Source organism: Mchenga conophoros, linkage group LG17 (assembly GCF_057382185.1).
Source record: "Mchenga conophoros isolate Kocher_MC1m ecotype Shallow Benthic linkage group LG17, M_conophoros_male_GT1.1, whole genome shotgun sequence".
In the NCBI taxonomy this organism is placed as follows: domain Eukaryota; kingdom Metazoa; phylum Chordata; class Actinopteri; order Cichliformes; family Cichlidae; genus Mchenga; species Mchenga conophoros.
The window spans coordinates 20,031,367-20,057,317 of record NC_140542.1 but is presented as its reverse complement, the minus strand read 5'-3'; the positions used below and the strand labels follow the sequence as shown (position 1 = coordinate 20,057,317).

Genomic DNA, 25,951 nt, shown 5'->3' with positions numbered 1-25,951 from the left:
CTCAATGTAACAAACTTTATTGAAAGGAAAAGGAAAAAAAATCTGATTTCAGATTGATTAAAGTCAATTTGCTGATCGTAGTCAAGCAAGAAATGTTATTAATTCCTGAATTCCAACAAAAAATCCCTCCTTCATAGATGCTGAAGCCCTCGAGCTTCAGGTTCTTGCAGCATCCTGCACATATTTACAACAAACAACTCAGATTCACATATTTTGATAGACTTCCTCTTCCTGTCTGTCACCTCAACCAGACTGTTTCCAGACTGGGTCATGTTAGATTATCTAGACAGATGTTTAGTAACCACACAGTATTTCTACCTCTGCAATTTTGTGTTCCACAAATTCATTTAACACAAAAGTCTTAATCAGGGTATTCACTTTTCATTTCAGTTTTTCTCTTTTTTTCTGTCATTGTTTATTAAATTTAGTTTATTTCAATTGTGTTTCTCCTTGTAAATGATCAGGACGCTAGCATCAACTAGCTAGCCGGTCGTCACGGCAAAGCTACAAGAGCGTCTCTCAGCATGGGCCCGAAAAAAGTTCTGTCAGCCGAGGAAGGAGACGATATTAAGAATTCGCTGGAGTTTATGACAGAGGAGATTTCTACTGTCAAACTGCAGCAGAAAGCCATCCTGGACCTGGTCGAGGAAGTTAAGGCTCTCCGCATCCAGAACGCCGAGAAGGATCGGCGGCTGGCGTACCTGGAGAACAGAGTGGCGGATTTGGAGCAGTACACCCGGATGAACGATGTTATCATCACGGGGCTTCGCATCAAACCCCGGTCATACGCCCGGGCGGTCGCCACTGACAATGTAGGAGGGCCAGGAGAGGAAGATGTCAACTCCACGGAGCATCAAGTGGTTACCTTTCTACGGTCCAAAGGTGTGGAAGTGGATTATAACAACATTGAGGCTTGCCACCCTCTACCCCGAAAAAATGACAGTGACAAACCAGCCATCATTGTGAGATTTGCAAACAGAAAACAGAAAACAGCATTGTTAAAACAAGGAAAGAAACTGAAAGGATCCAATGTCTTCATGAACGAACATCTGATAAAAAGAAATGCGGACATTGCCAGGAAAGCACGTTACTTGAAGAAACAGGGAAAAATTCAAAATACATGGACCACCAACTGCAAAGTATTCATTAAACTCAATGGAACACCGGAACAAGCCAAAGTGTTGGTCATCAGAAATATGGAAGAGCTGGACAAATACTGAGGTCAACTTACTCTGGAGGAATGAATACACATGTGACGTGACACACAACACAACACATGGCACAGTCCAAAAGAACTTCATCTGCATCCGGCAACAATATCAACATAACTCATTGGAATTCTCTTTATGATAATCTGGAACTGAGAACATTTCGATACACAGACCATAATGTTCTAGACTTAGAAAAGGATATAGACCCGGAAAATAATTTCTTCTACAACATCAGCTGTAACTGCTGCTACTTCACTGATGAACAGTTTAAGCACACCATCAACACGGAAAATAAATTATCAATAATCCATTTTAATAGCAGAAGTCTGTATGCCAACTTCAACAATATAAAGGAATATCTAAATGAGTTGACAAATCCATTTGGAATTATTGCCATTTCTGAAACATGGATCAATGCGGAGAAAGGAATGGACTTTGGACTGGAGGGATATGAAGTGAATTTTGTAAATAGAAGGAACAAGAGTGGAGGGGGAGTAGCTGTGTATGTGGATAAAAACCTAAACTACAAGGTGGTAGAAAGTATGACAACTGTAATTGATAATTTACTAGAATGTATAACAATTGAAATTTATAAGGAAAAAGCAAAAAATGTAATAATTAGCTGTATATATAGAACACCTGGCTCTAGTATTCAAGTATTTAATGACTTCATAGAGGAAATATTCTCTAAAACAAATCAAAAAGTTATGTTTATCTGTGGTGATTTTAATATTGACCTGTTGAATCCAAAAAAGCATAAAATGAGCGACGAATTCCTAAACACTATGTACAGTTTGAGTTTACATCCTAAAATAACCAGGCCTAGCAGAATTACACCACATTGTGCCACCTTACTTGACAATATTTTCACTAACAATATGGAAAACAACATTGTGAGCGGATTATTAATTAATGACATCAGTGATCACCTACCAGTTTTTGCAGTTTATGACACTAATTATAAGAAAAATCAGCATGAAGAACAACTGAAGATACAGACGTGTAAGGACGGAAGAAACGATGACTGCATTTAAGAACGATCTATTAAATCAGGACTGGGACAATGTGTACAAAGAAGCTGATATTGATATTGCATATGGCATATTTTTAAGAATATTCATGGAGTTGTACGATAAAAACTGTCCAACAATAAAATACAACAGAAAGCACAAATATTCAGATAGACCATGGCTCACTAAGGGTTTACAAAATGCATGTAAAAAGAAAAATACACTCTATAGGGAATACCTAAAACAAAGAACAAAAGATGCTGAAAATAAATATAAAAAATACAAAAATAAGTTGACCAATATTATACGTGTATGTAGAAAGGAGTATTATAGTAAAATATTGAACAACAATAAACATAATATGAAAGGAATATGGGATGTTTTAAACGGTATCATTAAAAATAATTCTGGACAACAAAGTTATCCACAATACTTTATCGATAATGGCAATATTATGGAAAACACTGCTGATAAGGTCAACAGCTTTAATCATTATTTTGTAAATATTGGACCAAAACTGGCAGAACAAATTCCTGAGTCACTGCCATCAGTAGACTGTAGTGAAAACCTGATTGATAGGAACCCTAACTCAATGTTCCTCACATCAGTGGAGGAAAAAGAAATAATTGACATTGTACACATGTGTAAATATAAAACATCTACTGATTGTAATGATATTGACATGAAAATCGTCAAGAAGGTCATTGAAGGAATTGTAGGACCTCTAACATATATTTGCAACTTATCATTTCAGACGGGAAAAGTGCCAAACAAAATGAAAATAGCTAAAGTTGTGCCGCTGTATAAAACCGGGGATAGACGCCACTTCACAAATTACAGGCCTGTTTCTTTACTACCACAATTCTCCAAAATCCTAGAAAACCTGTTTAATAAACGATTAGACAAATTCTTAGATAAATATAAATTACTCTCTGACAGTCAATATGGATTCAGATCAAAAAGATCAACATCTCTGGCATTAATCGAATCAATTGAGGAGATTACGAATGCTATAGATCAGAAACAGTATGCAGCTGGAGTATTTCTGGATCTCAAGAAAGCATTCGACACAATCAATCATGACATATTAATTAATAAACTGGAACGGTATGGGATTAGGGGGGTTGTACTGCAATGGGTGAAAAATTATTTAAGTGACCGGAAACAATTTGTGAAGCTGGGTGTCCATTCCTCATCATGCTTGGACATTGCTTGTGGTGTTCCACAAGGCTCTGTACTGGGTCCAAAATTATTTATTATTTATATAAATGATATTTGTAAGGCATCTGATATATTAAAATTAGTATTATTTGCAGATGACACAAATATTTTTTGTTCTGGGGGGAATCTAAAGGAGCTGCTGGATACAATTACTTCAGAAATGTGCAAAATTAAAAAATGGTTTAACAGGAACAAACTATCGCTAAATCTAAGTAAAACTAAAATTATCTTATTTGGGAATTCCCTTAGAAATGCACAAGTGCAGATTCATGTAGATGGTGTGGAAATTGAAAGAGTACTTGAACATAAGTTTCTTGGTGTGATTATAGATGATAAATTAAACTGGAAGTCTCATATAAATCATATACATAACAAAATTTCAAGAAGTGTCTCAATCTTGAGTAAAGTAAAACACATTCTGGACCACAAATCACTCCACATTCTCTATTGTTCCCTGATTGCACCGTATTTGAATTACTGTGCAGAGGTTTGGGGCAATACTTACAAATGTTCGCTATCATCAATCTTTATATTACAAAAAAGGGCCATAAGGATAATCCATAAAACTGGTTACAGAGATCATACCAATCCACTATTCTTAAAATCAAAAATTCTAAAATTCACAGATCTGGTTCATTTTCTCACAGCACAAATTATATATAAAGCAATAAATAACCTGCTTCCTGACAATATTCTAAAAATGTTTTCTAAAAGGGAACGGGGATACAATTTGAGGGGGGAATTAAATTTAAAACATCCTCGTATCCGTACAACATTAAAAAGTTTTTGCATCTCTGTGTGTGGAGTGAAGCTGTGGAACAGACTAAGTAAAGATATGAAGCAATGTCCAAGCATGGCACAGTTTAAAAAGCGGTTTAAGGATATGGTTTTTACAGGGTACAGGGAAAAGGTAGAGATTTGATAGGGTGTTCTTGTCTAATATTTTCATGTGTGTGCGCATGCACGGGTTTGTTGGTATGGATATATATATATAATTGTAGGCTGTGTATCCTTGAGGTGTTAATGGGGTTATTGAAAATGTGTATATGTGCGTATGTGTGTATATACGTATGTATGGATAGATAGAAACATATATGTGTATATATTTAAAAAAAAAAAAAAAAAATTACACATAACATATAATGTAATTGCAAGGAGGTATTTCTGTAGTCTATTGATACTAGATAGTGGAAAAGGGGTGGGATTAAATAAGCTTATGCTTCTTCCTGCTCCTTTTTGAACATGGACGTTATTTGGAGTTGTGGTTGCTCGTTTTCCTTTTGTTTGCTTTGTTCATTTGTCTCTTTTAATTCTATTTTTTTTTATACTTTTTCAACATGTTCAAAATAAAGATTCAATCAATCAATCAATCAATCAATTATTTTGGTGATATTAAAATTAAATAATAAAGGATTTCTGGTGTGATTGTAAAAACAAAAATAGTTAGCAACTTTTCAGCATATTAGCACTGTCCTTAAGGTGGGGGCTGTGGAAGGCAATAGGCTTTTCTGGTTTTTAGTTTTTACTTTCTGCTCACTGCAGTTTCAATCAGCCCTTTTTTCTGTTTCCTTTCCAAATTTCAAGCTGCAGTTCATGAGGGTTTTTTTTTCCCCAGCTCATCTCTTATGAGGTTTTCCTGTACATCGTTGGCTACCGAGCAGCTCTGTATGTTTCACTTCTGTGTGTTCCTTATTTCACATTCACTGTCTGGGCAGTTTATCAGAGCACATAAAGCTGCACATCATCACACTCTGAGCTTCACTGCTTCATCTCCTGTGAGTCTAAAAAGTGAAGATGGGGAAAGTTAATGGATGCCTAAAGTGTTATTTTGTACAATGTGCTGTTTGTGGTAAGTGGAAACTTAAAAAAACAAACAAAAAAACGTGTCTGTGAAGGTTCTCAGTCATCCAGGTCATCGTAGTCAAAGGAGCTTGCAAAGAAAAGCGTCTGGACTTCTTTAAGTTGCTTGAAGACGTTTCACCTCTCATCCGAGAAGCTTCTTCAGTTCTAAGGTCAAATGGTGGAGAGTCCCAGATATAAACCTAGTGGGAGTTTCCCCCCACAGAGGGACAAAAGGACCCCCTGATGATCCTCTAATCGCCTGAGCCAAGGTGTGAAACTGGGTGTGGGTCCCAATCAGCCAGAGTTTCGGGTGTGTTCATTGTGAAACCTGGCCCCACCTTATCATGCGAATTCCTGAGGTCAGATGGCCCAGGATGTGAGTGGGCATTAAGGCGTCTGGGAAGGGATCTCAAAACTGGATTATAGATGGCAGAGAGTTGGTGTCGTAAACCCCCGCCTCTGTTCAAAGATGGTCGCTCACAGTGGACATAGATGGCTTCTTTCACTCCTCTTTCAAACCATCTGTCCTCTCTGTCCAAAATGTGAACACTGGCATCCTCGAAAGAGTGTCCTTTATCCTTAAGATGCAGATGGACTGCTGAGTCTTGTCCTGTGGAGGTGGCTCTTCTGTGTTGTGCCATGCGCTTGTGAAGTGGCTATTTGGTCTCTCCAATGTAGAGGTCTGAGCATTCCTTGCTGCACTGTACAGCATACACCACGTTGTTAAGTTTGTGTTTTGGAGTTTTGTCTTTCGGGTGAACCAGTTTTTGTCTGAGCGTGTTGCTGGGTCTGAAATACACTGGGATGCCATGCTTGGAGAAAACTCTCCTGAGTTTTTCTGATACACCGGCTACATAGGGGATGACAATGTTGTTGTGTCTGTCTTTCTTATCCTCCCTCGCTGGTGTCTGGTCTTCTTTTCTGTGCCTCTTTGCTGACTTTAAGAATGCCCATTTAGGATAGCCGCACGTTTTGAGTGCTTCCTTAATGATAGGTTTGTAGCTTGAACCCATCCGCTGGAACGTTAAGGACAATCTGCTACGCAGCAAAAAGCAAGACACAAGGCACCAAAGTTCTCTGGTTTACTCATGCATGAGGGAGACCTGGCTGGAGCCAAGCGTCGTTCCACCACTTGACCACCATCAGACTCTCAGCCAGGCTCCCCATAGCACTCCTTTTATTGTGGTTACATGAATATGCATAGGGTCATTAACATATAGCATCTCACATAGGTATACATGTGAACAAAGAATACTGTGTGTGTGTGTGTGTGTGTGTGTGTGTGTGTGTGTGTGTGTGTGGGGTACTGCTGATCAAAGGGTCATAAAAGCACACAAGCAAACATCCTTGGTCAGGAAGAGGGTAGACCCCCCCAGTGAGGAGGTCCAGCAGTTCATCTAAACAAAAAGCACTTAGACTAGTATTAGTATTTTGTATTTATTTATTTATTGTCATTGTCAAGAACAATGAAATTGCGTTTGGGGCTTCCATACAACCCCAAAAAAAGAAGAAAATAATAAATACCCCTTAAAACCCAAGTGTACATATTTAACCCAGTGTGACTCCAATGCAATAAGACAATCCTTAGCAATAATGTTCGTAGAAATTCAGACAAAGACCTGAGAAACATGACAAAATACAACAATGCAACCCATTCAATATTATTGTACTGTGAGATATGATATCAGATATGATAGTTATCTATTTAAGAAAGAGGGGGGGGGGCAGGAGGGGGAAGAGAATAAAGATATAAAGATATGATGCACTAGAACAGACGTAGCTACGTTAATCCTACCATAAAACAATAAGACAAGGTACGACCTCTTCCCATGCTCCCAGGATGTAGCCTGTTAAAGATCACACAACCTATCACTACACAATTGATTATACACCTCTAAGAATATATGGTTAAATATTTCCTAATACAAATGACAATAATAAAATCTAAACCCATCACTTTACATGTGTGTGTTCCTTCTTTTTTCCTTCAGGCTTAGAGGGAACATGTTCTGCACGGTGGTGTAGGGTCCTAATTACTCCAAGTTTGTGTTCCAGAGGGTGATGGGAGTCAAAGAGGAGGTACTGGTCCGTGTGTGTGGGCTTCCGGTAAACTTCGATGTTGAGTTTGCCGTACTCTTCAATGTGCACAGCGCACCTCGTAGACTTTTTCTCCCAGCTGTACAAAGCATAGCGTAAAAAGCAAAACACTTTTTTGTGTGTGTTATTTGATACTATGCAGTATTCTAGTCCTCTTATATGGGGCATATTATATATAAAAGAAGCAGCTTCGTAAGCTTTAGGAGTGTGCAGTAGTTGAAAATAAATGAAAAATACTAAAACTATTAAAGTTCAAGAACAACTCAGTTGTCTGGTTTTAAGAACATCAAATACTGATCATAACATAATTATTGGACTATAAAATGTTTATTGGCCCAAGATGATGAACAAGAATAAGAGTAACAAAATATAATGGTGATTCTAAAAAAAGGCCTAACTGAGACACTGGGTAGAGAATGGATAGAGAGAGTAAATTGTGATTGGCTGGTTTAAAAGGGATTGTGCCTAAATCAATGTTCTTCTTCAGAATGGGCTAAAGGCAAATCTACTTGAGGTAAAAAAGCAAAAAAAAAAAAAAAGGAAGACGTGAAACGAAATAACCTTAGTAACCTTATTTAAAAGTGAGTGAAAGATTGATGATAGAGAGCATGATAGGGAGTGGCTATGTATCAGTGGATCTTATGCAAACACAGTGACTGGATATCTAAGGTTGGAAGATGGAGACGAGTGGACACATGACAGAACATAAATTGGAAAACGTGTAGATGTTCTGGGTTAGTTCCTGGAAGTTCTTCAGGATGAACAGACGAGAAGATCAGATCTCAGAAGTCAATGATTGGAAATTCCAGCAGAGAGACGTTAAGAGGGATCAAACCACCACTCAAATTAACACAAAGCAATGGGAGAAGATACATCTTCAGGCATGGATTTGCCCGTTTCTCCTCTAACCCCCCTCCTCCTAAAGATGAGAACAAAATCATTGTTAGCTCAGAGCAGGCTAATTAGACACATAAGATTCAGGTGAAATGACGATTATTATTTTGTGATTGTTATAAGCATAAATTTTTCCTTTGCTTTGCTCTTAAACAAATTGATTTAATAAAACTTTCTGCCAAATCTAAATTGTGCACTTTCATTTTTTAACCCTTCGTGAAACAGTAAAAGAAAAATTTCAGTATTAAAGTTACTCTACCCCTTAAAATACAACACACCCTTGGGGACACTATCCAGGCTTCTAATTATTGACGACTGGTTACTAAGAAGCGCCTAATCGAGAGGGCCACTGCTGTTAACAAGTGAGGCTGATAATACCAATTCTGGAAGTGTAGCAGTTGTGTTGAAGCACCTGGTTTTTCTTAAATAATTTATTTTGGGTTGTAACCTCCTGCCTACATGTTCTGAGTCTGTGTGTGTTTGTGTATATGGTTGTATGCTGTGTGATGACGTGGGAGCATGCATGTGTGCTCCAGTCGCAGTACTGTAGCATGTCACGTTGCTCTTAACTGAATAAAAGTTTCTTAAGGCCATTAGTTTTGATATGAATATGACCGAACTGCTGTATTTTATTCTGTAATTTTTGATTCATCCAGTGTGAGTATTGATCTGAGTTCGCTAACTGAAGTTTTTAACAATTTATCTCCAGGGTATAACTCAGGGGTGGGCAATTCCAGGCCTCGAGGGCCGGTGTCCTGCAGGTTTCAGATCTCACCTTGGATCAACACACCTGAATCACATGATTAGTTCATTACCAGGCCTCTGGAGAACTTCAGGACATGTTGAGGAGCTAATTTAGCCATTTAAATCAGCTGTGTTGGTTCAAGGACACATCTAAAACCTGCAGGGACACCGGCCCTCGGGGCCTGGAGTTGCCCAACCCTGGTATAACTGTAACGCTAGCATGGTAAGTTAGCCTGGTCCCTAGCAGCGGGTGAAAGGAATTTCTGGTGTGCATTCTGCTCATGTGTCAGGGAAGCCATGGGCCAGCAGCTCGTGGTTTTCTGTATTTCTCTGTCATAGGATAGAGATGTTTGTTCAGTAAAAATGTGACTTTCATAATCATAGGTGTTTGTTAATATTATTTTAGTGGATTTAAGCTTAAAGGTTGAATTGTGAATTTTTGTCATATTTCAAAGCACCATAATCTGGGATCCTGGTTATTTATTTGTATTTTGGTTATCTTATGGTTACACCTTTGTATTATTTTTCTAAGTTGTGTTTTCAGTGATACCTAAAAAAACTCACACATTGCATACTCATTTTTGTAACGTCAAGTTGCTTTTTCGAAGAAGTGCAGTTTTTTAAGAGGTTGATGCTTGTTTGTCTCTGGCACACCACACCACCCAGCAATGTATTAAAACAAAGATTAAAGCTTTTTTATTAAAAAAAAAAAAAAAAACAAAACAAACAAGCAAAACCAAAAATCCAAAAAAACAAACAGCAGTTTGACCCAAAACAGGTGTGCAAAAAGATCCAAAAAAACCTGGCAACTGGAGGAATGGGTTGAAAGTCCCAGGGCTGGCATTTTGACAACGAAGAGAGAAAATGATGGTGGTTCATATGTTCAGGGACTAATTAGAAGACTGGAAACAGGTGTGCACAGAGAGGTCAGGTGATAGCTGAAGGCAAGAAACACTGAGGATTGTAAGACAGCAGAAACGTGTCTGCAATGATAGTGATGGAATATGACTGGAGGACTAATGTGGTTAAAGTGGAGAAGGGAATTTTAATCCAAAGATAATTTAATAACGTTCTAAAAGGGATCTGTCACAGAGTACAAGCACAGAGTCTGGATGTTACGGTTGTTTAACACCAATCAAATCAGCACAACTGCCTCTTTTTATCTAACTAACCAGTGCTCATCTCCATCTGTCTCTTTCCTTGTCTGCTGCTGCAACTAATAACTGCTTTTATCACATCCAGAGTTTAAAACTGTTTAAAACTCAGAATTTTTTGTGTCATGAAAGTGTCTCTTTCTTTTTCCCTGGTTAAATCACCATGGTAATGGCAGGTTTTGTTCAGAGTTTTGGTTTAAAATGATCTGAAACCACCAAAGTCTCAGAGCTCTAATGTGCAGCCATCACCTTAGAGATAAACAGCAGCACTGAGAGTGCACTCGTTGATAAAATAATGACTTAAATTCAAATGTTTATTTTACTGCTCGTTGCAATAAATAAATTGCTGCCGAAAAAGTTTTTCGGCAGCATTTATTCCTTGTCTTATTAAAAGCAGTGTTTCATTTTACTTTATCACCATTTTATGTTATTAAGATTATCTCTTGGTGTTTTACTGGAACAGGTGACACTCATAGGGATCATTTTGTGTCCGAAAACCACATGACTTAACCTAAAGCAGAAAGCAATGATTAATAGAGAAAGTAGATAAATACTGTCATGATAACATACCATCAGCTGACTTTCACCAGATAGCAAAATGAGTGTGAAAGTGGTGACCCCCTTGTCTGGGGCTCTCCTCAGCTCTTTCCGGGAGGGTGGCATGGTTGCCCCTCCGTTGGCCTTCCTTGGACTCTTGCGCTCTGGGGCTCTCTGGACGTCTGGAGCCTGGATCTCCTCCATGCCTGCTTCATGCCCTGGGGGACGGGGCTATGGCTTCCCACACCCTCTAGCAGATCGTTACATGAAGAAACCTTTTGAATACAAGTGCACTCATGCTCACAAGTGTACACAGACACAAACTACGCCTTTCTTGGCTGCTACCTCAAAGCACACTGTGCCCTGGTGATCAATAATATTCAATATTTAATACTTACTGTTATATACACATAGATTATCAAGATGGTGTTGTTTATTATATTGCCCTCTTTTTTGCTTGTTTGCTTGCTTTGCCTGTTTCTCAACAGGTGATCCAGGTGGTGTGTGTGTGTGTGTGTGTGTGTGTGTGTGTGTGTATACATACAAACATGTATTTTTTGCCCCATCTTTTTTTGTGCCCTTTATCACCCTTTTTCTTTCCTTCCCTCTCTTTCTTTCTCCCTTTTCTTTCCCCCAGTCATGTCTGTCCCATATTTAACAACTGAAAATAAAATAAAATACATAAGCAATAAAAACAAAGGTAAATCACATGGACCAATACGGCAAGGCCTGGATGATCCACTTGGTATAGTAAATCCATTGGGCATCTTTCTTGGCCTTCAGACAATAATTTGGCAAAAGACCCAAACGGGACAGGCAAAAAAAAAAAGTGTGAGAAACAGGGTATCTAATAGCGCTGGGTGTCATCACTCATTTCTAGAATCGATTCGATTCCCATTCACAAGGTCCCGAATCAATTTGATCCACGATTCGATTCGAATTGGGGAAATTTTGCCTCAGACAGTCAGAAATATTATAATTCAGATCATGCTTCAGTACATTTCCATATTATTATATCTATAAAAAGAAAACTGACACAAAGGCATCTGCTGTGATGCTTTCACCTTTGATAAAGTCTCACAAGTGTCAAAGTAACTGAGGATAAAACAGAAAAACATGAAGGTGATTTTCCTGGCCTGGCTTTTTATACAAATATTCTGCAGTAGATCAAAACCAAAGGAAAACCATTAATCAACACATGAACATTTCCTGATGCTGCTGACATGAAGCAGAGCAAAGTTACAGAGGTTTGATTAGAGACGCAGCTAAGCGTTTTGCAATGTTGCATAATTTAAAGTTTAAATTTGTTCAGTATTGAACAGCAGAAATGAGACTTTCTTTTTGGAAGTAACTAAAAGGAAAACAAAAAACAGCAGCCGACAGCACTCTAAACAACGGTAGACTTGTGCGTAACAAGAAAGCGAATAATGCAGAAAACAGATTTTTAGATGGGAAACTGTTCTTGAAGTATACTGAGAGAGAGAGAGAGAGAGAGAGAGAGAGAGAGAGAGAGAGAGCTGTGCATGAAGTTTGATTTTATTGGGGTGGAAGCAAAGCAGCAGAAGTCGGAGGGAATTCATGACGATGTTTATGTGAAGCATAGTTTGGATCTTCTTTTGCTGCTGGTTCAGTCAATATTGTTTGGAGAGAGATAAAAACCTGCAGCTTCAGAATTTAACGCAAAAAGGAGGTAAACACAAAGACACCAGAATCAGCGAGCTGTCGGCTTTCAGCCTCAACCGTGTCCGTGCCGTCGGGTGAGAAAGGCGACATCTCGCTGATTCTGATCCGTCGGCGGGTCCGTGCTTTGTGTTTACATCTTTGTGCAGAATCCGTGTACCTGCTCTCATTTACTGTTTTAGCTGTTTGGTGGTTGTTGAAAATTTGTGAGGTTTACCCTGAGATTCTGGTATTTCGGGCAAAATACATTTATATTTAAAAAAATCGATTCAGGATTTAATGAATCGATATCACGTTAACTAAGCTAGAATCGATTTTAATCGATAAATCGATTATCAAAACCCAGCCCTAGTATCTAATGTGCATTAGACTCATGTTACATTGCGGGCCACATAAAGCCCACTTTGATCTTATGTGGGCCACACCAGTGAAAGTCCCAGTTCTCCCAGTATACAGAAATTTAACTACACATTTAATGAATGAGGTATATTAATAAGAAAAAGAAGCGACATTTCAATTGTATGTCTCATATTTTCTATATCGTAAAGAAAAGCTGCTGTAGAAAATGAAAGAAATCTGCCAACACAACTCTTTTGGCTTACAGTGTAAGTAAAATCACATTTAATGTTAATCAGAGTGCTTAACATCGAATTTTTTGCAACCGAGATGCAGATATTTATATTGTACTTTAGGCACTGTGCTGACTGCTGAGATTCAAGAAAAACAAAAACAAAACAACAACTATGATTATATTATAAAGTACAAAATAAATAAAAATCCTGCACAAACACTCAACGAATTAAAGCCAGTATAATGGCATAAAAACCATTTTAAGCATCTTGAAAGTTCATTCAGGCACGGTGGTTAGCACTGTTGCCGCACAGCAAGAAGGTCCTGAGTTCAATTCCGCCATCAGGCCGGGGTCTTTCTGTGTGGAGTTTGCATGCTCTCCCCGTGTCTGCGTGGGTTCCCTCCGGGTACTCCGGCTTCTTCCCACTGTCCAAACACATGCAGCTTGTGGGGATAGGTTAATTGGATAATCCAAATTGCCACTAGGTGTGAATGTGCGAGTGAATGTGAGTGTGAATGGTTGTCTGTCCCTGTGTGTTAGCCCTGCGACAGACCGGCGACCTGTCCAGGGTGTACCCCGCCTCTTGCCCTATGACAGCTGGGATTGGCTCCAGCGCCCCCCGCGACCCTGAAAAGGATAAGCAGTAGCGAATAGATGGATGGATGGAAAGCTCATTCAGACATTAACTTTCTGCTGTTTTAATGGAAGGTTGTATAGTTTAAAAAACAACAACAAAACACACTTACCTCATCAAAAATCTATTGTTTTTCTATCATAAACTCAACAAAAATATAAACGCAACACCTTTGTTACTGCTCCCATTCCCCATGGGATGGACGTAGAGACCTAAAATTCATTCCAGATACACAATATAACCATCCCTCCCAAACAGTGGTCACAAATCAGTCCAAATGTGTGGTAGTGGGCACATCTGCTATATTGAGATAATCCATCCCACCTCACAGGTGTGCCACATCAGGATGCTGATCTGACATCATGAGTAGTGCACAGGTGTACCTCAGACTGCCCACAACAAAAGGCCACCCTGGAATGTGCAGTTTTTTGCGCTATTGGGGGTCTGGGGACCCAGAACCGGTCAGTATCTGGTGTGACCACCATTTGCCTCATGCAGTGCAACACATCGTCGCATGGAGTCTATCAGATTGTCAATTGTGGCCTGTGGAATGTTGGTCCACTCCACTTCAATGGCTGTGCGAGGTTGTTGGATATTCGTGGGAACTGGTACACGCTGTCGTATACGCCGGTCAAGCACATCCCGAACATGCTCAATGGGTGACATGTCCGGTGAGTATGCTGGCCATGCAAGAACTGGGACATTCTCAGCTGCCATCTGCCCTGAACAATGTGAACCATGATTCATCCGTGAAGCGCACACCTCTCCAACGTGCCAGACGCCATCAGCCTCAACACCGGCTCTCCACAAGGCTGTGTACTGAGTCCCCTACTGTACACTCTGTACACACATGACTGTGTTAGTTCCCACCCAGACAACACAGTCATCAAGTTTGCAGATGATACCACTGTGGTGGGGCTCATCTCAGGGGGAGATGAGACTGCATACAGAGCTGAAGTTCAGAGGCTGTCAGATTGGTGTGCAGACAACAACCTGGACCTCAATACCACCAAAACAAAAGAACTGGTAGTTGACTTCAGAAGGAGGAAGTCCGAGCTGCAGCCTGTCAGCATCAACGGGGAGTGCGTGGAAAGGGTCTCCAGTTTCAAGTTTCTGGGTGTGCACATAGACACAGACCTCCAATGGAGCTCTAACACCTCTGCGGTCTTAAAGAAGGCCCAACAGCGTCTCCACTTTCTGAGAATCCTCAGAAAAATGGACCTGAAGAAGGAGCTGCTGACCGTCTTCTACCGCTGCTCCATTGAAAGTGTGCTGACATATTGCATCGGTGTGTGGTTCTCCAGCTGCACCACAGCACACAGAAAGGCACTCCAGAGGGTCATCAACATGGCCCAAAAAATCATTGGACATCCTCTTCCCTCCCTGAAGGACCTGTACAGCACTCGCTGTCTCAAGAGGGCACGCAGCATCCTACGGGACTGCACACACCCAGGACACCGGGTGTTTAAGCTGCTGCCGTCTGGCAGGAGGTTCAGGCTGCTGAGGTCCCGAACAAATAGACTCAAGGACAGCTTTTACAACAGGGCAATAGCCCTGATCAATGTAAATAGCTGACCTGACTGGATACCTCCCTGGACTTTTTAGGGGGAGGTAACAATGTTTAAAACGATAACAATAATATTTATATTTATAACAAGGTGCAATAATAATTAATGTGCAATAATAACAGTGTGCAATACACATACACTTATTCTTCTTTTTTATACTAAGTTAATATACTGTGTTGTGTTGTTTGTTACGTTGTGATGTGTCATATCGTGTCGTGTTGTGTTATATGTAGTGCCGACGTAGGACAGTTTTTCCAATTTCATTGTACTACTGTACTATGTATGACTGTGCAATGACAATAAAGAGTTATCTTATCTTATCAGCTGTCTGGGTGGCTGGTCTCAGACGATCTTGGAGGTGAACCTGCTGGATGTGGAGGTCCTGGGCTGGTGTGGTTACACGAGGTCTGTGAGGCCGGTTGGATGTGCTGCCATATTCTCTGAAACGCCTGTGGAGACGGCTTATGGTTGAGAAATGAACATTCAATGCACGGGCGACAGATCTGGTTGACATTCCTGCTGTCAGCATGCCAATTGCACGCTCCCTCATTGCTTGTGGCATCTGTGGCATTTTGCTGTGAGACAAAACTGCACATTCCAGGGTGGCCTTTTGTTGTGGGCAGTCTGAGGTACACCTGTGCACTACTCATGATGTCAGATCAGCATCCTGATGTGGCACACCTGTGAGGTGGGATGGATTATCTCAATATAGCAGATGTGCCCACTACCACACATTTGGACTGATTTGTGACCACTGTTTGGGAGGGATGGTTATATTGTGTATCTGGAATGAATTTTAGGTCTCTACGTCCATCCCATGGGGAATGGGAGCAGTAACAAAGGTGTTGCGTTTATATTTTTGTTGAGTGTATAAAAGCTTTCCCTTATTTATTATCTTATTTTATTATTATATAATTCTAAATAAAATAATGGAATTTTAAATAAATTAAAATTAAATGTTGCTGTAGAAAGAAAAATGAAAAATAAAAAAATAAATCATGTACTTTTGATCATATTTTGTACTTTAGAATAAAACAGCTGCTGCCACTAGATGGCAGCACAGTCAAACTAAATGCTGCATGTCTGCAGTGCAGCCCTGTTTATGGCTGATGTGAATTAGATCAGTTCTAATGTTGAGGCCACTCAATTGTCTATCCTTATTAATTGTGATAGTCATCCCAGAACATAGAAAGACATAAAAAAACATTGTTCTTATCTTTTTCAGTCACAGTAAGATGTCAAATTCAGCTGCATTGATAGGACATCTATTTAGTTTACTCCTACACATGTCATGATTGTTGATGACCCTCACCCACTGTCATCACAATCTTTGTCTGTTTTTGCTCTTTTAAAAAATACTGTCTACTCTTTGCAATCAGAGGACAAAAGAAATAATAAATCTGTAACATACATAAATATCTACGTTTTTCAGTATAAAAAATATCATCTTGTCACATCTTGTCACATTATTATGCCAACTCAAAGTTCACAGCTAAGCTTGCCTACCTCTGTGACATTTTTTCACTGCCGAACCAGCTGAACATCTCACTTCAAGTTAGAAACAGCAACATGTTTTTTGTTGCAGGCAGAGTTGAAGCCTTCAAGAGGAACTTGCTTTGTGGGCTAAGAGGACCCAGGAAAAGTCTCACTTCTTTGAAAACTCCCTTCAGGTGTCTGTCAACACCTTTCACAACTGGCAGAAAAATTTGATGAATATTTCCCCGAGGAGCCATGAGAAGGACACACATGGATTTTGGACCCATTTTTTTTGTGGATCCCACTAAAAATGATGTTGCTTTGCTCTCACATCTGGAATCCCAGCTTCTGGAAGTTTCCACCGATAGCGCTTTAAATTTGCAGCAGGCCAAACTGGAACTAGGTTCCTTATGGATTCCTGTTTCAAAGGAGTACCCATGTCTGGCACTGAGAGCTGTGAAACTCCTCCCATTTACAACTACATATCTGTGTGAATCAGGATTTTCCATTGTGGCCACAACCAAGACCAGAGAACAGACTCAGAGCAACACTGGAAGCTACTATGAGAGGGAGCCGTTCCCCCATTCTACCCAGACTGGATTTGATGGTGTTTGCTGTTGTTCATTTGCTGAAGTAACTTTTAGATTAACTCACAGATTATACGGCTATGTTTTCATTTGCACTTTATTTAAATTTTATAACAGTTTATTCCTTTATTTATGCAATTTCTATTTTTCCCTTTTTTCTTGTCTTTCTTGCTGTTGTAACATTGAATTATCAGTTATTTTTGTGGTATTAAGTCTGACTTGAGCCTTTCAATTTCTACATGCAGTTTGATTTGTTCCATGAATTGTTCACCTGTTTTGTTTTATGTGCTTGTTCACATAGACACAATAAATAAATGTCTTTGTGATTATTACACTGCATCATGTTATTTATTTGACAAAGTTTTAGTTGTTAAAATGAAGTAGATTTGATTTAGTTATTAAATATAAATCAAACCAAAAGCAACAACAATTTATTCAATACAGTGTTAATATCTATGGGCTCCCAGCCACTTTGTAGTGGAAAAGTTGGGCCCAGAGGTAAAAACAGGTTAAGAACTCCTGATCTACAGTACATAATGTCATCAAAAGAATCTGAAGAAATCTCTGCATGCAAGGATCAAGGCTGAAAATCAGTATTGGATGCTTATGATCTTCAGGCCACAGCTCACTGTTTTGTCTACACATGCAGGTTAAAGCTCCATCATGCAGAGATGTTGTTGGTGCCATCTCCAACAACGATGAGATGGCCTACATGGATGAAGTGAAGAATCGGGCATCGTGGTGCCAGGACAACCACCTCCAGCTGAACGTCAGCAAGACCAAGGAGCTGGTGGTGGACTTCAGAAGGGGTCAGCACAGAGACTACAAGCCCATTATCATCAATAGAGCTCCAGTGGAGAGGGTGCAGTCCTTCAAGTATCTTGGTGTCCACATCTCCTCAGACCTGACATGGGCTGCCCACATTCAGGTCCAGACCAAAAAGGCTAGGCAGCGCCTATATCACCTACGACAACTGAGGAAGTTCAGGGTCTCTCCAAAGATCCTCAGGATTTTCTATACAGGCGCTGTGGAGAGCATCCTCACACAGAACATGACATCGTGGTTTGGGAACAGCTGTGTGAAGGACCATAAAGCTCTCCAGAGAGTGATCCGTACAGCAGAACGGTGCTGCAGGATTGCTCTCCCCCCGCTTCAGGACACCTACACCAGGAGATGCCGGACTAGAGCAGCGCAGATACTGAAGGACCCGTCCCATCCTGGCAACAAACTGTTCCAACTTCTGCAATCTGGTAGAAGGTTCCGCATCTTCCGGGCAAGGACAGAGAGACTCAAGGGGAGCTTCTATCCCCAAGCCATCCGTGCCCTAAACACACACACCCGCCCTCTCACATCATCTATAATTGACTGAGTCAGGACTCTTCCAGACACTAAACCAAGGCACAATGTACATTTCAATTTCTTTAATTTTAAATATGTTTATATTGTCTATCCTGTAAAATAGTCCGATGTCTATTCATATTAAAGTACAGAATTCACCTGCTTGCTGCTACTACTGCACATTCACCCAATGTATATACTACACACACACACACACACACACACACACACACACACACACACACACACACACACACACACACATATATATATATAATGTTTTTCCTCTACACCCCCCCCCAATTTTTTTGCACATGTCGAGGAGCGTGTCAGGCTACATTTCACTGTGTGTTATACTTGTATAACTATGCATGTGACAAATAAAGAACCTTGAAACCTTGAACCTTGAAGATACAACATGTGAGCATGATGCAGAAACACTGTCATCTTCTTTGGCCAAAGCTTATTTAAAAGATTGAGACAAATTGGCAAAATGTTCTGTGATCATATAAATCCAGATTTGACAGTGTTTTGGAAAACATGCATGCTCATGATTAACAATAGTTTTTGAAAAGTAACAATATAATATACAATACAATACAAAGAAGGTCATTGGAAATGCTTATGCCATGGATGCCTTTAGATAATATACAAGAACATCTAAATGAATTATGTTGTATTGCACTCAAAATAACAATGAGTATTCATCCATAAATACAAATCATCAATTATGAACATCAATTATAGATCGTAATGTGTGCGAGGAACAAAAAATAGAGAATGCTGGTCAAAGCTGGTGGAGATTCACAAAAATACAGTCCAATGTGACATCTCTTAAAGTTTATCGATATATGATGCATCCCCAGGAATTTCATGGACTGTCTAAAATGTCAGATCTATTTATTTTTTTTTGATTTGGCAAAAAATAAAATTGGATTTAAGGATAATTTAGGGTACACTGCAAATTTGCTTTTCAAAGAATATCAAAATCGATGGTGTCATAAGTTTTTGATAAGGTACCAAGTAAATGAAGAGAGGCAATGGAGTGAGAAAGTTTAAAAGGCAGAAAGCATACAGTGTGTAAAGAGAACCCAAAACCAACAGCTTTTTTTCATCAATGAACCATCTGCAGTCAAATGGGCTTAATGGCCACACCAGTGCAGATGAAAGGTTTGGATAGTAATTTAAACTGTAAGCCAAATCCATATTCTTCAACATAGAACAAAAAACTGTTAAAAAACTGAGTCTAATACCTCTTCACATGGCACTAATTGTATGCTTCACATCACTCATATTTTGCAGTTTATAGAATTTGTTCTCTAGCGTGACACTCATAGGTTATAAAGATTCTTCATGTTGTGACTTCATCTTTTTAAAGAAAATACCAAAAATGGAATAAAACCTGTGAGCTAGTTCAGTCAGACAACTCTTGGAAGATGTAATACACCACAGAGCCCCCTGAATTTTACTATTTAGGCATCAAAGTTTCCAGTCAGCCCCTCTGTTATACTGAAATGCAGTGCTGTGTGTTGATTTACTCATTTTCAGGTTCACACTTTAAGGGAGTGATGCTTTTGGAGCCTAGCTGCCAATCTCTCACTGCATTCTCCCAAAGTAATAAAAATGTTTAAACATGACTTATCCACTCATTGCACAAAATATTTGAAACTGAAGTAGAGGAAAAGTTTTACCTTGAACAAACTTGCAACCTTTTCATTGGCTACATTTCACTTCTGACAGTAGGAAAAAATGGAAGCTGCAAATAATAAGAGGAATGACAGCCTTCCATTTAGCTGCTTCAGTTTCAGGGCCGCTGTTATGTTCATTCTTACTCACTTTCATGACATGCCAGGAAAAGTGAATAACAAAATACCACGGTTACAACAAATGCAATTTTTTTCCAAGAGCATGGGTCTTGATTCTACTACATTTTTTTAAATACATGTAAAAACCACCAAGTGTAATTAGTCCTGCGACTCATCTTCTGCTACTGTGCCCAATGCATGATTCATTCTAATGGCTCTAGATGTGATTCAGGCCAAAATGACTTCAACTATTTCAACCAAGGGCACTGAAGAAGCTTAATTTTTGGAAGGCAGCATGTATTGTTGTTATCCTAGGTTACTCAGTTCATTTAAGCTTTTGGGGCATCTTTTTTTTTAATGAGATGTCATAAATATCAAGGTAACAAGAAAAGTGGAAACAGGAGAGAAACTAAACACAGTTGAAGGCAATCAAGCAAAATGACAATAAAACTGAATTAAACAGTATATAATCAAAGACTGTGATTGTCAAAGTAAAACATAAAATAAATAGAATAGTTTAGAAATGTTCACTATTCTGACTAATGTTAAATGTTATTTGTAATGTTACATTTGTAATGTTAAATGTTATTTGTGAAAATATGTGTAAGGTCTACTACTAGTTAAGTAAAAGGAATATGTGGCTCAACAGAGCTCTTTGTCAGCCAGGCTGCAGTGCTAAAAATAAACCTTGGGTTATGCAAGAACATATGCAGTGAGGATGTAATACTATTAACAGGATAATCAATCTCTGTGGGAGAAAAAGCAAACTGCACCTAGTATTCTCCCATTCAAGTAATAACCAGGCCCGTCCCTGTTACGGTTCTGGGTCAGTGTTGACCCAGCATTTTGAGTTTCTTATATTTTGGTTTATTTTTGCATTATGGATTGTTTTCTGATGTTCTGGTGCTTTTTTTTAAAATTATTATTATCATTATAGATCTGTTTCTGTTATTCTTGGTGAGGGATCAGTTCTTAGGTTTTGGGTTCTCATGTGTATTGCAGTTTCTGTTCAGTGTCTAGTCTGTCTCTCAGTGTCATGTCTGCATCTTTGTTTAGTGGTTTCTTGTTTTCTGTCTTATTGTGAAAGTCTTTGTCTTATGTTAGTGTGTGCAGCTTAGCTCCCCCGTCTCATTAGCCCAGCTGTGTCTCCCTTCTGTTACCCATTCCCTGATTACCACCCTGTGTATATTAACCCTACTTAACAGTGTGGCAGAGCTGCAGTCGGTGCTGGATCGTTGAGTTAAACTCAACAGTATGGCTGAGAATGATTGTTTGAAAAACCTTGCTATCAAAAAGGATAGCCTAGTTAATTCATTGTGTTACTAGGAATCTAGGAAGCTTTTACTATAGGCTGATTTACTGGAATGCCATGAGAAGATGTTACAACACATCACCAAGGAACAGAGCACACTGCTCCTTTGTAGTTATGGAGCTAAAAGGTATCTTGCTACCTTCTCACGGGTGCACGGAAAGTATTCCACTCCCACTTCCTCTGCTAAGTGTGGCTACTGCCTGTCTTCTCCCTCCCTCTCCTCCACCTCAATCACAAGAGCACCCGCTGCCGGTGCCGGAAAAGCACTTGGGGGAATTATATTAAAGTGAAGGGTTTTTAACACAATGTGCTCTATGTTCAGGCAGCAGAGTCAAGCATATGCCACAGACTGCGCTAAAATCTCTGTCATGGTGGAATTGCTGATGGGGCGAGCATTGAAATGGCCACAGGCTGTGTTAAACACTAACCCTGAAATCTGTTACTGTGATTTCCTGTCTAAACTTGGATGTTTTTGACAAGGGTTCCAGGCCAGACACTGCTGCTCACCGCATGTTCACACTCAAGCAAGGCCGGAGAAGTGTAGCTAATTTCTCCATGGATTTATGGACTTTGGCCAAAGAGACTGGCTGGGAAGAAAAAGCACTCCGTGGAGCCTTCTTAAACAACCAGAACGAAGGAATAAGACGTGAGTTGGCCACTAAAGAATTACCAAAGACTTTGGATATTCTGATCAATATGTATATTAGGTTGGATGATCATACCTCGGCGGACCGACGGAGGTTCAAATCCTTGGTTGAGGACTCTGCCCATAGTATGGCAGGGAATGGAGCACGAGTAGACAAAGAGGAGCAGCCCATGCAGCTGGGACTTACCAAACTCAGCCACCCGGGTCGGAGAAGAAGACTTCTAGTGGGTCTGTTTCACCTGTGGAAAGAAGGGGCATTTTGCTGACTCATTCCCCTCTGTGGTTCATCTGTATCGGTGGGAATACTGACGGACATGTCGGAATGTGTTTCCCTACCTATCTTGTCCAGCTAAACTGTCCCATCATTCTCACACTTACTCGTGCAACGTGCTAGTCGACTCCAGGGCTGAACAAAGTGTTTCGTATGAGAGGCTAGCTCAGAAGCTGGGTTTCCCATTAATTCCCCTTCCGGAACTTCTGCAGATGTCTGCTCCAATCCCATAGAGCCATCAACACCCCCTGATTTATCTGCAGTTCGCACTGAATACCATGATTTGGCAAAGGTACTTAGTAAGGACCAGGCATTGTTGCTGCTGCCCCACCGATCCTGTGATTGTGGGATTGGTCGCCTGCCTGGCACTCCTTTGCCCACTAGCCAATTATACAGTTTCTCAAAACCTGAGAGGGAGGCAAATGGAGCGTTATATCACAAAATACATCATACAGGCAGGCATCATACGGACGTCCACATCTTCCCTCGTTGCTGGGGTCTTTTTTGTTGTAAAAATAAATAAATAAATAACACTCTCCATCCCTGCATTGATTTCCAAGGCCTCAACAAAATCACTGTTAAAAACAAATATCTCTTGCCACTGCTTATATCGGCCTTTAAGTTACTCCAGGCAGCAACTATCTTCACTTAACTTGATCTCTGCAATGCCTATCGGTTGGTTCGCATTTGTAAAGGAGATGAGTGGAAAATGGCTTTCAGTACTCATCTAGGTCACTTTGAGTACCTCGTAATGCTGTTCGGCCTCAGCAACGCCCCCGCAGTTTTTTAGACTGTGGTTAATGATGTTCTCAGAGACTTTCTTAACCACTTTGTGTTTGTCTATTTGGACAGAAAACAGAGGTCCCTAGGGTTTGCAACTTCTATCTACGATTCATTTGAGACTTCAGCAAGTTGGTAACCCCCTCACTCAGCTCACTTCACCTAAACTGTGTTTCCCCTGGTCTCCCTCTGCCCAACAGGCTTTTGACCATCTTAAGCAGCTGTTCTCCTCCATACCAATCCTGATCAGGTGGACTTGAATCAACCATTTGTTGCTGAAGCAGATGTCTCTGACTCAGGCATTGAAGCAGTCCTTTCTCAACAACTTGAAGGTAAACTACATCCTTGTGGCTTTTTCTCCCACCGTCTCACACAGGCCATGGCACTATTAGGGAGGTAACCATGAGCTCCTGGCCATAAAGATGGCCTTCCTTCCCTTGGTTGGAAGGGAGCGAACACTCTGTGCTGGTGTGGATGGACCAGAAAAATGTTGGTGTACTTGCAGACGGCCAAGCGCCTCAATGTCCGGCAAGCCAGGTGGGCCCTGTTCTTTACCAGATTTAACCTCACCATCACTTACACACCCGACAACCTGTCACACCAGTTTGCACCAGACTTTGAATCGGAGGAGAAGAAGAAGGCAATTCTGCCTTCTCTCTGACGTGGGAGAAAGGCTGATCAGGGAGGCACAGACACAAAGTATCAACTACCCTGCCTGCGGGCCTGCTCTGACCACTGCCTATTCCCAAGGCCAACATTGCGTTGGACTTTGTGGCATTGCCTGAACTGCCTGCTTTCTTGGAAATACCACCAAACTACTCACCCAAAATGTTTTCTGGCTGCATGCTATCCCTCAAGATATTGTTTTGGACCGGGATCCTCAGTTCACTTCCCAGGTGTGGAAGGAGATTTGTTCTGAGCTGGGGGCTCAAGTCAGTTTTTCCTCTGGTTTTCACCCCCAGACTAATGGCCAATCAGAAGCTGGAAGCCGTCCTGCGATGTGTTGCCATCTCTAACCAGTCCATGTGGAATGATCAGTTGGCCCATAACTCCAGCACGTCGGCAGCCCCTGGTTTTTCACCTCCTATTCCTTTCCATCACACAGGGTAAGTTGGGGGTGCCTTCCGTTCGGGCGTGGCAGACCACAAGGACAGGTCTCCTCAAGACCATGGAGCAAAATAAGGGGCTGTCAGATCTGTCGAGTACAGGCCCTGGCCTACCAAGTTGGCCAGAAGGTTACCTGGCTCTCCTCCAGGTACCTCTCCCTAAGACAGAATCCAAGAAACTACCACTCCGGTTCATTGGTCCTTTTGAAATCCACCCTGTGATTAACCCAGTAACTGTCCGATTAACTCTTCCCCGCAACATGAAGGTTTACAGTGTGTTCCATGTTTCTCAGTCTAGACTAGCCTGTCTGGACTTTTAACTAGTTGCCTGTTATTTTTCACTGTAAATACTCTCATTGTTTCGTCTTTGAAGAGTCCTGCGTTTGGGTCAGCTCCTTAGCTATTACCTGACAATAACAATATAATGTGTCTTCAAAGTTTGCATTTAACACACTTGTTTAAGAGTCCGTGTGTACAGTGATTATGACAGAGGAGTATTAACGCTGCAGACAGAAACAGTGAAAGACAAACTTTTTTCTTTGTTTGAACAAAAATTCACTTTAAACTAGCACAGATTGAGTGGGCACACACACACACACACACACACACACACACACACACACACACACACACACACACACACCTCAGTCCATTCATCACACCCACAGATCTGGCTTTGGTAATCCCAGATTGTCGTTCTCATTCATGAATGATATTAATAATCTGTGTGTGTGTGTTTGTGTGCTGACCCAGATTTCCTAATGACTTCTCTAATATGTTTTGAATTTATAATGACATCGACACCTCTTACTTAACGACCTCTGTAATGTATTTTATTTGTGAGGGGTCTGTGTGTGAATGTGTGTATATGTAATAGGTTTTAAATGGATGAGTGTTCTTTAGATTGCCCTTGTACTAAAGCCTAGTGGCTATCGAACTGCTATGCTGGCTGACACAGATCAACGATAATGACAGCATGAGAGACAGAAGGGGGAAATCACTATTTATTTACTGTGACTTTTTGGGTTTGTTTATTTTCTTATTTATAGTCTGCCATTACCATTTTTTATTATTACTGCTAAAGTAGGTTAAAGCACAAATGTAATATTTTAGAATTTAGTATTGTTTGTGTAGCATTAGTCAGTGCACTCTATTTGTGTTTTTTTTATTTATGTAATTATATTATTTTATATTGGCTAATAAACTGGCAATATTATTTTATGGCATAATTTTGTCATTAGCTACAGTGGTTTGTAATTTGTGCTATAATTACATGTGTATGCAATTATATGTGACTCTTATTTACAATCTGCCAATGTAGAGTCATTCTCGTCGCCCTTAGGAACCAGGAGTTAGAGTGGGTTGTCCACTAATCAGACGTACGGTGGGTCAGTGGGCTACAAGCACTAAGGGATAGAAAAAGGTGTTTGCATGAATATGTGTGTGAATATGGGAAGGAGGCTTGTA

The 25,951-nt window shown here is 40.2% G+C and overlaps 1 protein-coding gene across 1 annotated transcript; it reads left to right on the top strand.

Annotated features, from left to right (window-relative positions):
• The first annotated feature begins 587 nt into the window (after positions 1-587).
• LOC146555395 (uncharacterized) lies at positions 588-1,220 on the top strand. Its single transcript, XM_085252728.1, has one exon. The coding sequence runs from the start codon at positions 588-590 to the stop codon at positions 1,218-1,220; it is 633 nt and encodes a 210-aa protein (XP_085108854.1).
• The last annotated feature ends 24,731 nt before the right edge of the window (positions 1,221-25,951 follow it).